The 15,118-nt window shown below is 36.5% G+C and overlaps 1 protein-coding gene across 1 annotated transcript in view; it reads right to left on the minus strand.

Annotated features, from left to right (window-relative positions):
• Positions 1 to 10,282, minus strand: part of PCSK2 (proprotein convertase subtilisin/kexin type 2) — a 363,148-nt gene extending 352,866 nt beyond the window's left edge. The window contains exon 1 of the mRNA XM_028524847.2: positions 9,695 to 10,282. Within this exon, the coding sequence (XP_028380648.1) occupies positions 9,695 to 9,871 (177 nt within the window). The 5' untranslated portion in view covers positions 9,872 to 10,282. The remainder of the gene's footprint in view (positions 1 to 9,694) is intronic.
• Positions 10,283 to 15,118: the final 4,836 nt, after the last annotated feature.

Consider the following 15,118-nt stretch of genomic DNA (forward strand, 5'->3'; position numbering starts at 1 on the left):
AAGGTTTACTTGTATGTTGCCTACAAGACACCCACACCAGATAGAAAGACACACAAAACCTGACAGTGAGGGGGTAGAAAAAGATATTTCATGCAAATAAAAATAAAAAGAAAATGAGGTAGCAATATTCACATCAGAAAAATAGACTTCAAAATAAAAACTGTAAAAAGAGACATGGAAGGAATTACATAATGATAAAAGGGCCAACCCAAGAAGTATTCATAAATATTTATACATCCAACATAGGAGTACCTAAATATATAAAGCAAATATTAATGGACATAAAAGTAAAAAATGTCAGTAATACAATAGTAAGGGACTTTGACCCTCAACTTACACCAATGAATAGATCATCTAGATAGAAAAATAATAAGGAAACATTAAGTTTAAATGACTCATTAGATCAATGAGCTTAACAGATTTATATAAAACATTTTATTCAAAAACTGCAGCATGCATATTCTTTTCAACTGCACATGGAAAATTCCCTAGCATAGATAACATTAGGGCAAAAAACAAATCTTAATAAATTTAAAAAGTTTGTAGTCACATAAAGTTTCTTTTCTGACCATAAGAGTATGAAACTAAAAACCAATTACAAGAAGACTCTAAAAACACAAACACATGAAGACTAAACAACATACTACTGAACAACCAATAGGTTAACAAAGAAGTCAGAGAATAGTGGGACAAATGAAAATGGAAGCACAACTTACCAAAATCTGTGGGGTGCAACAGAAACAATTCTAAAATGGAAGCTTATAACAATATAGGAATACTTCAAGAAAGAAACAAGAAAAATCTGAAATAAACATTTTAACTTTATACCTGAAGGAACAAGATAATAAAAACAAATAATGCCCAAAGTTAGTAAAGGAAGAAAATAATAAAGATAAGAGCAGAGGTAAATGAAATACAGATACCCCCTGCCAAAAACAACAAGAAAGATAAATGAAACTAAAAGCTGATTCTTTGAAAATATAAACAAAATCAACAAACCTTCAGCCATACTTATCAAGAATAAAGAGAGGGCAAAACAAATGAAATCAGAAATGAAAAGGGAGAAGTTTCAACCAACACCACAGAAATACAAAGGATTGTTAAGATACAACACATAAACAATTATATGCCAATAAATTTGACAACCTGGAAGAAATGGGTACGTTGTAGAAATACACAATCTTCCAAGACTGAACCAAAATAATTTTGATTACTAGTAACAAAATTAAATCAGTAGTAGTAGTAGTAGTAGTAGTAGTAGTAATAAAAACTACCAGCAAACAAAAGCCCAGAACCAGGTGGCTTCACAGATAAATTTTACCAAACATTTAGGGAAAAAATATGTATTCTTATATATTAACATGAGAATATGTACCATTATGTACCATGTATGTATCATTAATATGTACCATTCCAAAAAATGAAAGAGGAAGGAACACTTTCAAAGTTATTCCGTAAGCCCAGTATTTCCCTGATACCAAAGCCAGATACTACCAAAAATGAATTAAAAAAAAACCCTGCAGGCCAATATTCCTAATGAACACAGATACAAATATTTTCAACAAAATATAAACAGACCAAATAAAACAATACATTGAAAGGATCATACACCATGGTCAAGTGGGATTTATCCCAGGGATGCAGAAGATGGGCAAATCAATCAGTATCACATTAATCAAACAAAGGATGGACATTGTAAGATCACTTTAGTATATGTAAAAACAATTTGACAAAATTCAACATTTTTATACGATAAAAACTCTCAACAAAGTGAGTATAGAGGGATTATACCTCATCATAACAAAGACCATATATGACAAACCCATAGGTAATATCATACTCAATGGTGAAAAGTTACAAGCTTTTCTAAGATCAAGAACAAGAAAAGAATGGTCCCTTTCACCACTTTATTCAAAATAGTACTGAAAGTCCTAGACACAGCAGTAAAGCAAGAAAGGAAAATAAAAGTATCTAAATTGAAAAAAAGTCAAATTGTCACTGTTTGCCAGTGACATGATACTAATCCTAAAGATTCCATAAAAAAACCATTAGAAGTAATAAATTAATTCAGTAAAGTTGCAGAATACAAATTTAATGTACAGAAATTTGTTCCATTCCTGTACACTAATAACAAATTATGGGAAAGAGAAATTAAGAGAACAGTCCATTTATAATTGCATCAAAAAGAATAAAATATTTAAGAATAAATTTAACCAAGGAGGTGAAAAATCTAAAATCTATGATCCTGATGAAAGAAACTAAAGATGTCACAAATAAATGAAAGTTATATTGTGCTCATGGTTTTGAAGGATGAATATTGTTAAAATGACCATACTACCCAAAGAAATCTGCAGACTCAATGCAGTCTCCATCAAAATTCCAATGGCTTGTCACAGAACTGGAACCAACAATTCAAAAATTTATAGGTAACCATAAAAGAGCCTGAATACCTAAAACAGTCTTGAAAAATAAGCACAAATTGGAATTAATCATGATTCCTGATTTCAAACTATACTACAGGGCTATAATAATCAAAACAGATACTGGGCCAAAAATGGATACATAGGTCAATAGAAGAGAATAGAGAGCATAGAAATAAACCCACTTATATGGTCAATTAATCTACAACAAAGGAAGCAAGAATATACAATGCAGAAAATACAGTATACATTTTTAATAAATGGTGTTATGCAAACCGGACAGATAAAAACACACAAAAAGAAACAGGACAACTTTCTCATACAATATACAAAATAAACTTGAAAAGGAATGGAGTCCTAAAATAAATGTAAGACCTGAAACCATAAAACTCCTAGAAGTAAACATAAGAAGCAAACTAATATTGGTCTTAGAAATAATTCTTTTTGATATGTCTTCTTGAGCGAAGGCAATAAAAGCAAAAATAAACAAATAAGAATACATCAAACTAAAATGCCTTTGTACAATGAAGGAAATCATCAACAGAACAAAAAGATAACCTACTGAATAGGAGAAGATATTTGCAAATGATATATTCAATAAGGGGTTAATATACAAACTATATAAAAACTCATGTAATTCAACATCAGAAAACCCCAAACAATCTGATTAAAAAGTAGGCAGAGGATCTGAATAGATATTTCTCCAAGGAAGCTATACAGATTGTTAACAGACACAAAAATGCTTGAAACATTATCAGGGAAATACAAATCAAAATCATACCAGTCAGATTGCCTATTATCAAGAAATAAATAAATGACAAGTGTTGGTAAGGGCGTGGAGAAAAGGGAACCCTCATGTACTATTGATAGGATTGTAAACTGGTGCAATCACTATGAGAAGAGAGGATCTTCTATATTTAACCATAGAACTACTATATGATTCAGTAATTCCACTTCTGGTTAATTATCTGAAGAAAGTAAACAGAATAATTTGAAAACGTATATACACCCCTATGTTTATCACAACATTATTTAAAGCAGCCAAGACGTAGAAGCCACTTAGGTGTCTATCAATAGAGGAACAGTTAAAGAGGATGTGACATACATGAACACATGTGCACTCATGTGCACAATGAAGTACTAGTCAGTCATAAAAAAGAATGAAATATTACCATTTGTGACAACATGAATATACTTAGAGGATATAATGCTAAGTTAAATAAGTCATACAGAGAAAGACAAATGCCATATGATTTCATTTATATGTGGAGTCTAAAACAAAACATAGAACAAAAACCTAAAACAAAACAGAAACAGATATAGAGAAACAGAACAAATTGATGGTTGCCAAAGGTGGGGCAGGTAATGAGAATGGGTGGAAAAAATGAAAAGGTTTAAGAGGTATAACCTTATAGTTATAAATTAGTAAGTCATTGGGATGTAATGCACATCAGGATAAATTTAGTCAATAATATCTTAGTAATTATGTATGGTGACATATGGTTATTAGACTTATGGTGATCATTTCATAAGGTATATGAATGTCAGATCATTATGCCATATACCTGAAACTAATGTAATATTGTATTTCAAGTATACTTTAATAAAATGGTTGATAATAAATATTTAAAATACACACATCTGACAAGAGATTCCTATCTATTATAGGTGAAGATCTACAAACCAATAACTATGACAGGTAATCCATAAGAAAAAAAGTTTAGGGCAAAATACTTGAACAAATATGTAAAAAAGAGAATATCTCAATTACCAATAAGCATATAAAGAGACATTCAGCTTCAGATGATCACTAGGATAATGCAAGTTAAAAATCACAATGAGACACTACAATATATCCACCAAAATAAATGAAAGGAGAAAGGTATAATATATCAAATGCCGTTGAGAATGTGGAGCAACCAGAACTCTCACACACTGCTGGTAGAAATGGGAATTGGAATAACAACTTTGTGAAGTTGTTTGTCAGTTTGTCTTTGGTAGGCAGAATTATGTGATGGCCCCAAGAGTTCCATACCTTAGTGTGCATGCCCTGTAAATCCCCTCCCCCTGATTGTAGTCAGGACTGTGAATATGTTGTATTACACTTCCATGATTAGATTACACTATATGACAGAGATGAACAGGTTTGTCAACTATAGTAAAGGTACCAAATCTGTTTAGTTAAGTTAATAAAAAAATCAAGAGAAATTGTCTTGGGAGGACCTAACTAGATTAACCCTAAGCAGGGACTGAGACCTTCCTAAAGAAGGAGATTTGAAGGGTCAGAGTGTGAGAAGGCCTATCAAGGAGGTCATGTGGCAAGGTCATGAGAATAACCTGAAGGAGCTGAGAGTGGTCTTGGTCCAGTAGCCAGCAGAAAGAGAGAGAGAGAGATGGAGGGAAGGAGGCAGGAAGGGAGGGAGGAAGGGAGGCAGGAAGGAAGGAAAGAAGGGAAAGGAAAAAAAGACTCCAGTTCTCTAACTACAAAGAGCTAAATTCTTCTAAAAACCTGAATATACTCAGAAGTGGATTTTCCTTTAGCTGTGCCTCTAGATGAAGACAAAATGGCCAATATCTTAATTTCAGCCTGGGAGATCTTGAACAGAAGACCCAACTAAAATGTGCAAGATTCCTTATCCATGAAAACTATGAACTAACAAATTTGTGTGGTTTTAGGGTGGCCATTACATCTGTAGTAGTTTGTTATACAACAATAGAAAACTGATAGTCTCGTAAAGTTGAATATGCATGCCCCTTGATTCAACAATTCTATTCCTGGGAATGTTTCCAACAGAAAGCCATACATGTTTTCACCAAAATACATACACTACAATAGCCACAGAAGCAAAATTTATAATACCCTAAAACTAAAAACTACCCAAATGAGGAAGAGGAGGAGTTTTGGAATGTTGATAACATTTTATTTTATTATTTGGGTTCTGGTTACACATGTGTGTCCAGTAGGTAAAAATGTATTAAGCTGTGCTCTTTCCTAGAATGTATTATATTTTTAAATGACCAAAACTTTGATTCTATTATACAAGAACACAATTACTATTAAAAATGTTTAAACCTTTATACATATAAAAGTACTCACATGATTTTATTTGTGTAATTATTTTAGCTTCAGTCCTATATGAATAAAACACAAAACATACTATATAAAAACAAAAACACCTAATTGTCAGTTGTTTGGATTTTTATCCTAGTTCTTATTTGATTTTTGGTGAACCTTCAACACATTGCTTTAATAAATGTTTTTTTTGTTTTCTTTTTTAATGGAATTAAATTTAGTAGTATATTGAGAATATTAAGGCACTCTGTGGAATAAGGCCTTTGTTATTATTGTAAATTCACTTACTCTCCCAGACATATGCATCTTCTCTGATGAACATACATTTTTGGGCCAGGCCATGATAAAATAGAAAATGTAATCTCATCAAACCTTTCAGAGGGTAAAGCTAAAGGTATTTTTATTACATTTTAGAGAGGAAATATAATGGTTTTCTCATAGTCTTGTAAGAGTACATATATAGCCTTGCAAAATAATCAACAAATTCTTACTGAATACCTCATATACAGGACATTATGTTAAATATGAGAACTATAAAAAGAGATAGTCTATTGTTTCTCTTGGAAGATTTAAGATCTGCCTGAAGAAATACATACTAATAAACATTAGTTAATGACATAGGTTAATACAGGGTAGGGCAAAATTAGGATTGCTATTGTGAGTATGCTAAACACAGAGTTTACTATTGTATTATTACTTATTAATTATTGCATTGTTTTCCATATGAACAACTGTAAACCTACTTTTGCCCCACCTTGTATGTTAATACCAAATAAGTATTAGATAAAAAAGAAGTAATAAGGAAAAAAGAAAGGAAAAATAACTATCATAAAATGGTACCCTAAAGGCAGAGAGCTCTTGGCCATCAGGAAAGGCTTCCTGAAGTCAGCATGATAGGAAAAACAAAGTTATTTTTGGTAAAGAATATTGTTTTTAAATGTGACTTCTTTTTCACTTTCCAGATAGGAGCAGTTACTTAACTTCTTGAAACTTTACAGTTTCTCATCTGAGATTTAGGGATGATGCCAATAATTTCTGCTTCACAAGTTTGTGAGGTCAGATAAGTTAATAAAATAGCAGGTTCTTCTAGTCTGCATAGCTGACATTTCTTTGAGATGAGTATATAATTACTGAGAATCTTTGAAGTCTGACTCTGAGTATTGGAGAAGATCAGACCGTGGGGAGTTGAGAGGTGTATTAGAGAAGTGTTAGAGAAAAGAGAAGGAGATATTGAGAGTTTAAAATAAAAGAATGAATAACAAATATTGATAAAAGTATAGTACAGCATAATGAAAATAAGACAGGACAGTGTTTGGGAATCCTGGAGCAATAAATACAATCAAGAATGTTTCATTATAGGCTGGCAAACCCAATAGTATATTGACTGTGGTGAGGAAACCAGAAATATAGAAGAAATCCCTGAATATTTACCTTATCAGTGAAAAGACAATCCTTACAACCATTTTTACTTACATATATGAAATGACTAGAGAAGTGATGGCTGCACTAGTGCTTATGTCAAGCTGGCTTTGCTTTTTGTTACATAGGGATGTGGACAAAGAAAGCTCATTGTAGTCCATAGCATCAGGAAGGTTTGGAGCTCAGTCTTGAAGAGTGGGTGAGACATAGATCCAAGGGAGAAAAAGGTTTATTCTAGACAGGTGTAACATCCTGCAAAAATTCATCAGACAGAAGTATCTTGCTATTGACTTATTTTTACTTGATTATGAATAAGAGTAAAGGTCATTTGGATAAGAGATACTATTTCTGAGAGGTTATGGAGAGGTAAGGCAAGAAGTGGCAATTGTAAAAGTCCATTTCTCCTAGATAGGAATTGTAGGTTTGGGGCTGTGCTGCAAAACTAGTGATCTGCTCTCCAAGAAAGAATGGGGGAGAAAGAGACTTAGGTATCTGATTTTACACAAAGTATGAGTTCCTTGAGATTTTAAAGCAAGTGTTTTGAGATGATCCAGACTCATTTTTGTTGAGAACATCTCTATACCTTCTTGCTCAAATTCCATAATCAAAAGTGTATTTTTTCATTGGTTTTTTTTTTTTTTTACCTCTATACAAGAAAAGTAACCCTTTTGGACAATCAATCAGTTAAGTCATTATCAATTTCAGCTACATCTAGATTTGATTAATTTTCTAAGATTAGATTGTAGGAGTATATTTTCAAAAGGGGAAGTAAAGAGTAGGTAGCAATATCTGCTTACACTATGAAATGGTGCATGGTAGGGAGAGAGAGTAACAGCTACTTCTGCATCAACTGCCATCCTTTACACTCACAAACTGAAGAGCCTCCTGTCACATCTGTTTTCAGTGTACCCCAAAGCCCACAGAACACTTAACTTGGTTTGGTATGTACTAGGTTTAAAGAGCCTGAGTTCATCTCTGAAAGATCTAGGGTTTTTTGTTTTTTTTTTTTGTTTTTTTCAAGGGATGCATATTGAGCCAGTTTTCTTATAAGTACCATGGGCTTAATAATAATAATAGCTTCCTAAGAGTTGTTGAGAATATTAAATAAGAATGTATGTAAGGACTCCAGCACATAAAGGCGCCCTATAACTGTCAGCTAATAATAATCACTACTATATTTATGGCGCCTGGGTCCTGGGTCTTGCCAAGTTTTGTTGGGGAGGGGGGGGAAGGAAGAAGATGGTTGCTTATTGTGTTGGTGGCATTCTTCAAACAGCCCTCAGGCCTTGGGCCAAGAATGACAGAGGGCTGCTTCCTCTGCTGGCTTAGTTTCACCCCTGCTCCACCTACGCTTCCCTGGAGCAACAAGTTCTCTTTTGCAAAACCCGCCCGCGCGCGGATGGCAGACCTAGCGCCTCCTCCCAGACCTCTGACAAACTTGCTGTCAAACCCACCTTGGGTCAAAATCGCGGCTGCCAACGCCCTATGGAGGCGGGAGAGCCCGCAGCAAGTAAAGAAAGCCTCGCTGAGGCTGGAAGAAAAGCGGGAGATGTGGCAAGTCAGGAAAGGGGGACTGATTAGGAATCCCAGTTCATGCTCCCCTTTAGAGGCAAAAACAGCAACAGAAAACTCTCACCGCTCATCTGAAGTCTCTCTCCTGTGATCAGGAGGGAGATGGGGCTTGGACAGAAACCCACAGAAACCCGGACGATTCTCTGGTTACCAAATCCCATCCGATATTTTCCAGGTTCCCCTCACTCCAGTTTCTCCTTGCACGCTCACTCGATCCAACCCCTAGGTAGGTCCCTTAAGGATACTTGAAATCCCTGCCAAGGACATTTTGCAGGAAGAGCAAGTAGGTCAACTACAGCCTCCACCCTGTGTTTTCCTCTCCCTTGCCCTCCCAGAATGGGAACCCTGAAGTTTCCAAAGGAGTCCCCAGGCATTTTAGAATGGAAGCCTCATCCTACTGCCCAAACAGTTGAACGCTGCCAACTTTTTGGAGTGGGGATCCCCGTGTCCTCCTGGAAAAGCTAAGCTGGCCACTCACATACCACGGGAGCCACCCTGACTTCTCCGCGGGGAACTCCCCTCAAAATCTACCGTTCCAGCTTCTACAGTTCTGCGTTGAGAACTTGAGAATTAACAATAAGTACGTTTCTGGGGTGTGCTGTGGTGGGCGGGGGTGGGGGCGAGAAGTTCCGCCCCGATTTTGGGAAACAAAACCAGTTCAAGTCTTTAAGTCTCCTGGAGCCAAGGAGCTATTTTCCCTGGAAAAGAGCAAGGACCCAAGTCCCCAGAAGGGAAGTCCTCCTGAAGCAGGGTCCGAAAAGCATGAACATGAATTGCAATGTCTAAGCTTCTAGCCCTGTTTGTCAGAAACAACTCTTTTTCTGGAGATGGAAGCAAGGGTTAGATATATCTCTGGCAAGACAGCCAAAGCCAAGCTCAGATGTTCAGGACCTCATCCTTCCATCCCCAAGCAGCCCCGAGAACTTGGTACCTCGGACAGAGCCCCGGCTCAGGGCATTGTTCGAAAGGTGTTACCCTGTTTTCGCCAAGTCAAAGAGCAATAAATTATTTTTATGACTTTAGTAGTACAATTTCAAGGACATTTTAATTACATAACCTGTGAAAGATCACTGGAGGCAATGTCGTGTTAAAGAGCCGATGGTAGAATGCCTGCATCGCAGGAGAAAGAGAAAACTTGCAAATCTGCAATGAGATTGCGCAGGGCTGTCCCGGTTTTGAAACGATATGCAAAATGCAAGGGAGATCTTACCTTTCGGACTCCAAACCCGTGTTCTGCTGCAACTTGGCGAGCTTCTTCCTCTCCTCCTTTATGCAACTCCACAAGAAAATGATTCGTGAAGACCGGTCTCTTAGCAGATGCAAAAACCATGACACAGAAGAGGAGCCCGGCGGCCACCTTCCACTGGGAGACACAGCCACCTTTCATCTTTCTTTGGGAGTGAAAAGTGGTTCTGGGAGGCGCGCAAGCTGGCGGAGCAGGGGACCCAGATGAAAGGTGTAAATAAAAAATGTATATATAGTTTTTTTGTTTGTTTGTTTGTTTGTTTGTTTGCTTTTTAAAGGAATCTTTGTGTAGAGAAAGAGACTGATCCGGGGCTTGGAAAGCAGCAAATCAGTGTGTGTTCTCGAGCATCTGGCTGGCGGGGAAGCCGTGTAGTCCAGTGGCCCGGCTCGCCGGCAGGGGTGCGAATGTGAGGAGCTGTGTGTATCCGAGAGAAAGAGCGAGTATGTCTGTGCTTGATGCTAAATCTGCATTTTCAGCTCCTCCTCAGCTCCAGTTCTACTGGGGCGGGAGGAGAGCACCAGCCTGGGTGACGTGTGTCCGCCAGCAGCCAATGAGGACCAGAGAAGCAGCGGGCCCTGCCCTGGGCCATCCCGGGCCCACCCCTACCCGCCCCCGACCTGGCCGGTCCGCCTCCACCAGCGAGGGGCGCCGCGTTGTGAGCCCGCGCCCCTGCCAGTTCCAGCACCCCGGAGAGCTCCTCAATCTCTCCACCCTGCACGTCTGGCTCCCAGGAAAGTGCCCCCAGCTGTAATCTGGTCAGCGGCGCCCGAGTGATGTCATTGTTTGTGGAAATCTGTCGGGCTCTGGAAAGGGAATTACGATGTGTGTTGTTCTCTGAGGCCCCGAAGGGAGCTGGGGCACTGTCTCATCTGCCTCTTGCTTATTTTTCCCTGCAAAACACCTCTCTCCCTCTCTCTCTCTCTCTCTCTCTCTCTCTCTCTCTCTCTCTCTCTCTCTCTCTCTCTCACACACACACACACACACACACACACACGGTATATCTGCCTCCCCTTCTCTCAATAACAAAGCAAATATTAATCCTCTTCCATCCATTATGGGATAACACTTTTGCTCTCCTTCCTGGCACTGGGAGGATTGGGGAACACAGCCTTCTTGAGGTGACTCACGGGGGCGGGAATGCAAAAATGATCTTTGTTTGTTTGTATGTTTGTTTACTTATTTATTTTGGTAGGCTCCAGGCTAATCTGGAACTAAGCAGCTGTGAAGCCTAGCAGGACATAAGCTTTCCTCTACCAGTAATTGTAATTAGATGAGACTCCACCAGGAGTCTGAGCTCCTCTGATGAGACTGCCTTCCATAGAGCCAGGGCTAGGACTGAAATGTCTGGAAGTGCATTCTGAGATTGGGGGCATTGGTTGCCCAGGGACAGGGAGAGAGCACCTCTGGGGAGGTGTATCCACCAATCCCAGGAGCTGGGCCAAGGCTCCAGCTGGGTGTCCTCCAGTTGAGACGTCACTTGGCAAATTCTGTCAGACTGGCTGGGGGTCAACTAAGTTATCCAGTTAAGAAATATACACTCACACTGTAATAACTGCTTACAACCGACTTCTTTCTGCCAGAGAGAATAGCAGAGACGTGATGTCTGCAACAAAATGAGGGCAATTTTTAAAACAATTCTCACACAAGGGTATGTTTATTGATTTTATTATTGATTTGAGAGACAGGAGAGAGAGACAGACATTGATCTGTTGCCTTTCAAAGGCATCCAGTAAGGATCGAACTGCAACCTTTTTGTGTACAGAATTGTGCTCCAACCAACTGAGCCATGTAGCCAGGGCATGAGGGTGATTCTTTTAAAGCAAGTCACTGATGTACACTGATGTCGATGGTCATTTTTCTCCAAAATTCAAAATCCTGCTGTACTTGGAGAAGAAAGAAGTTAGAGACATTTTCTCTAGAGATTTAAGTGTATGCTGTACACACACACACACACACACACACAGATTATATTGACAAATTTCAAACACATACACATGCACACACACATATCTATCTATATTTATAGACTTTCTTCATTTTATTTTACCATGAAGAAATCAGAACCTACAAATAAAATCCTACCATTGGTAGAAATATTATACATTTAATGCCATGGGTCACACTGTCTTTAAAGTAGATCTCATTGCTAACATGTATAGTTGACATCTCTAGAGACCTTTGAAGCATTGCCAAATAAAAGCATAGGCATTACTGAAGATTTTGACTAAAGCCTAGGAAATTGTTTATTATTATTATTATTATTATTTTAAGAAAAGATAAGTGAGGTGCTGAGAAGGTGCTAGGATATAAGCTAAAGATGAAAGGGGCCAGAGTAGAGACAAGATTTCTACAGAAGTACTGATAAGAGGGAGCAGAGCTACTCTCAGTTTCTCAGTTCCTTACTGCTAAAAGGCTCATTTCTGCCAAGATTTTTTTATTACCCTATCTTACTTCACAGCCTGCCCCTCAGTGTGCATTTATTTGATTTTAACACAGTTTTCTTACACAGAGACCCTCAACTCTATTTCTCTTTTCTTTATATTGTATTCATCTTTTGAATTAAAGTAGTAGGCTGGTATGAAGAACTTCTGAATTGTGTTTCCTGCCCTGTATTGTCTTTTGAGAAAAATGGCACCAAATGTGAAAATTATATTAGGTGGACTCAGAGTCATGAAGAGCATTTCAAAAGCAGTAACAGAGATGAAAATTTAAGTCTTTAGAGAAATAGATCTTGAAGAGCATCAAATAAGTCAATTTAGAAGATTATGGATGTTGTGAAATTTAAGTGATAATGTAACTAAATCTGTCTGAAAATGAACATGAACTATTTATTAATGTTTATGAAACTACAGAGCAATATTTTATTTCCTAAATAAATTCCTAAGATGAAATGCTAATATGTGTTAAATCTTGTGTATCTGCATTTTAATAATTAAGACCATGTGCAATGGGGTACGGGCTAAATAAAGCCTGGAATGGTGATTAAAATAAGCCATTTTTAGTGGTTTACATAGAATAGAGTTCATCATAATGTCAGAGAAGTATAGCAAATAAAAATGGAGCTTTTTGTCATGCAAATACTAAGTATCTATTGCATAACAATAGATACTTAGTGGAAGTGGAAGATAAGCAAGTGGAAGATATGTATTGATTCATTGTTACTTGAAATACAAATACACATCCATGTGCATATACATATATATTGTTTTTTAAAAGATAATTATTTCTAAACTCCTTGTTTTTTTTTAATATAGTAACATTGGAGCAATAAGGTAACAGAAGAGAGAATGGCAGTAGAATGTTTCAAGGATCAAAATGAAATTCAGTTGACAGAAAATATTGCAGGTTTTGCTATCATTGACTATGCCACTTGGACCAAACCATTGCATCTCTCAAAGCCTCTAGCTACTTATCTGTTAAAAGGAGATAGTTTTTGATTAGATAACCTCCAGGTCCAAAACCCTGCAATTTTAAAGAGATGACAAAGTACATACTACAATGTAGGAAGCATCATCAATAGCTTGAGAAATGTCGAGGACAGTCACACATTTTTTTCAAATAACATTATAGTGGTTAACAGACAATTATTTTTATATAACTTCCCTCAAAAAGTATTATATTTAATACTAACTTTGTGGATTTCAGGAATTATAATAATCATATAATTAATATGATTATTAATTAATTATATGCTCAGTACCAGTCATGAAAATGATCACTATGTTGAGATTCTTCCTAATAAAGATATTATGGTATCTATAGAGAAAATATGGTTATTTAGTTTTAGTTTGGATATGCCAAATATACCTTCTAAAGCATCTTTTAGATTATTATCCTGAAAAGACCAAAATATTCCCATTTTATGACTTCTTAACTGTAAATCACCTGGCCTGTATATAATTAAATGAAGCCAAACCACCTGAGGTATATTTGGGATCCTCCCTCTCAGATATTTCCAGGAATAAATTTCTGCCCAGGGAGCTTTAGATCAAGGAAAACCCATCTCTGAAGAGGAGAGAGAAAACTAGAAGTAGCCCTAGGAGAGGCTGCTGGTTCTTTGAGTGTTCTTTTGATCATCATGGAAAAGATTTTATGTTTATATTGATTTCTTTTCAGTTGGGTGAAGTACAATCTGAAGAGAAATACAGCATGTACAACAGAAGGTACAAGTTAAAATACAGACTTTTAAAAAATGAGTTCAGGCTTTGCCCTTTCTGTTTCATTATTTTGAGCACTTTAAGTATGGTAATAATAATTTCAGTGGGTGCCAGAAGTCTCTTCTATCATATTGTATTACTAGCCCTTTCAAGATGATTCTTCCTAATGACCCTGCCCTCCCTGTCACTTCCATCCCAGCTAATACTTAGGCTTTCTAAATTCAACATTGGCTAAGTTTTAAAATTTTCTCCAGGTAATTCTTATTTGCAAGATCTCACCTCATTTCCCTGTGGCATTTATCTACAGCATCATACTTAGGTACTCAGAATTTAGGTGCTCAGAAAATTTTAATTAGTACCTTGGTATACACCTACTCCTACTAAATCATTGGGACTCACTTGGTCTTGCCTTCAATTCTTACAAGTTTTACCAACTTATACCTTTAATTAAATAAGCTATCTCTGTTTTTCCTTTACTTGCAAAGTCTTAGCTGCCTTTTTTTTTATTTAGCCCATCTTAAATTAATATAATGGGGAGGAGTCATGGGGCTTTATCAAGTGCTTTATTTTCATCAAGGCATTAAATCCACAGTGCTTTGGGTTGTATTCATTTTATAACTTCATCAACAAGGATCAACTTTGTTCAGACTAAGTGACTTTTCATAAACAAAAGCTACTTGTTCTTTCCTTATTTTCCAGGGCAGAAAAAATTATTTTGGTGCTAATGTAGATCCTATTATTTTAACAAAGTTTGGAGTAGCTAAACAATGAGGGCCAAGGGTCTTTTTAATCTTCTTTTGAAAATTAGGAACACATTGCTATTCATTATCTTTAGATTCCTTTTAGGTCTACAGGAATACAAAATAATGTTTGTTTACCTGGAAAGTTAATTAGTTATTTCTCGGATGCAGGGCTTATTGGAACATTGCTTATTGTCTGAAGAAAGTGATTACTATTCATGAATTTTCTACCTTGCATTATTTCCCTTTTATTATTCATGGTCTTTAAAAATATGGTAAATGTTCAATTCAATTTTTTGAATGATTATGCAGCTTATTTTTAACAGGAAGATTTTTGGTGTTTTTTGTGTTTTTTTTAATTTTTTTATTTTTTTGTTTTTTGTTTTTGCTTTTCAAACTACCTACAGTGTAGACATAATTCAGAGAGAACAGAGATCAGCTTGTTGGCAATTATAAAGTAGACTTAAGAAGATAAAAATGTTATGTGTAAA

Source organism: Phyllostomus discolor, chromosome 9 (assembly GCF_004126475.2).
Source record: "Phyllostomus discolor isolate MPI-MPIP mPhyDis1 chromosome 9, mPhyDis1.pri.v3, whole genome shotgun sequence".
Lineage (NCBI taxonomy): Eukaryota > Metazoa > Chordata > Mammalia > Chiroptera > Phyllostomidae > Phyllostomus > Phyllostomus discolor.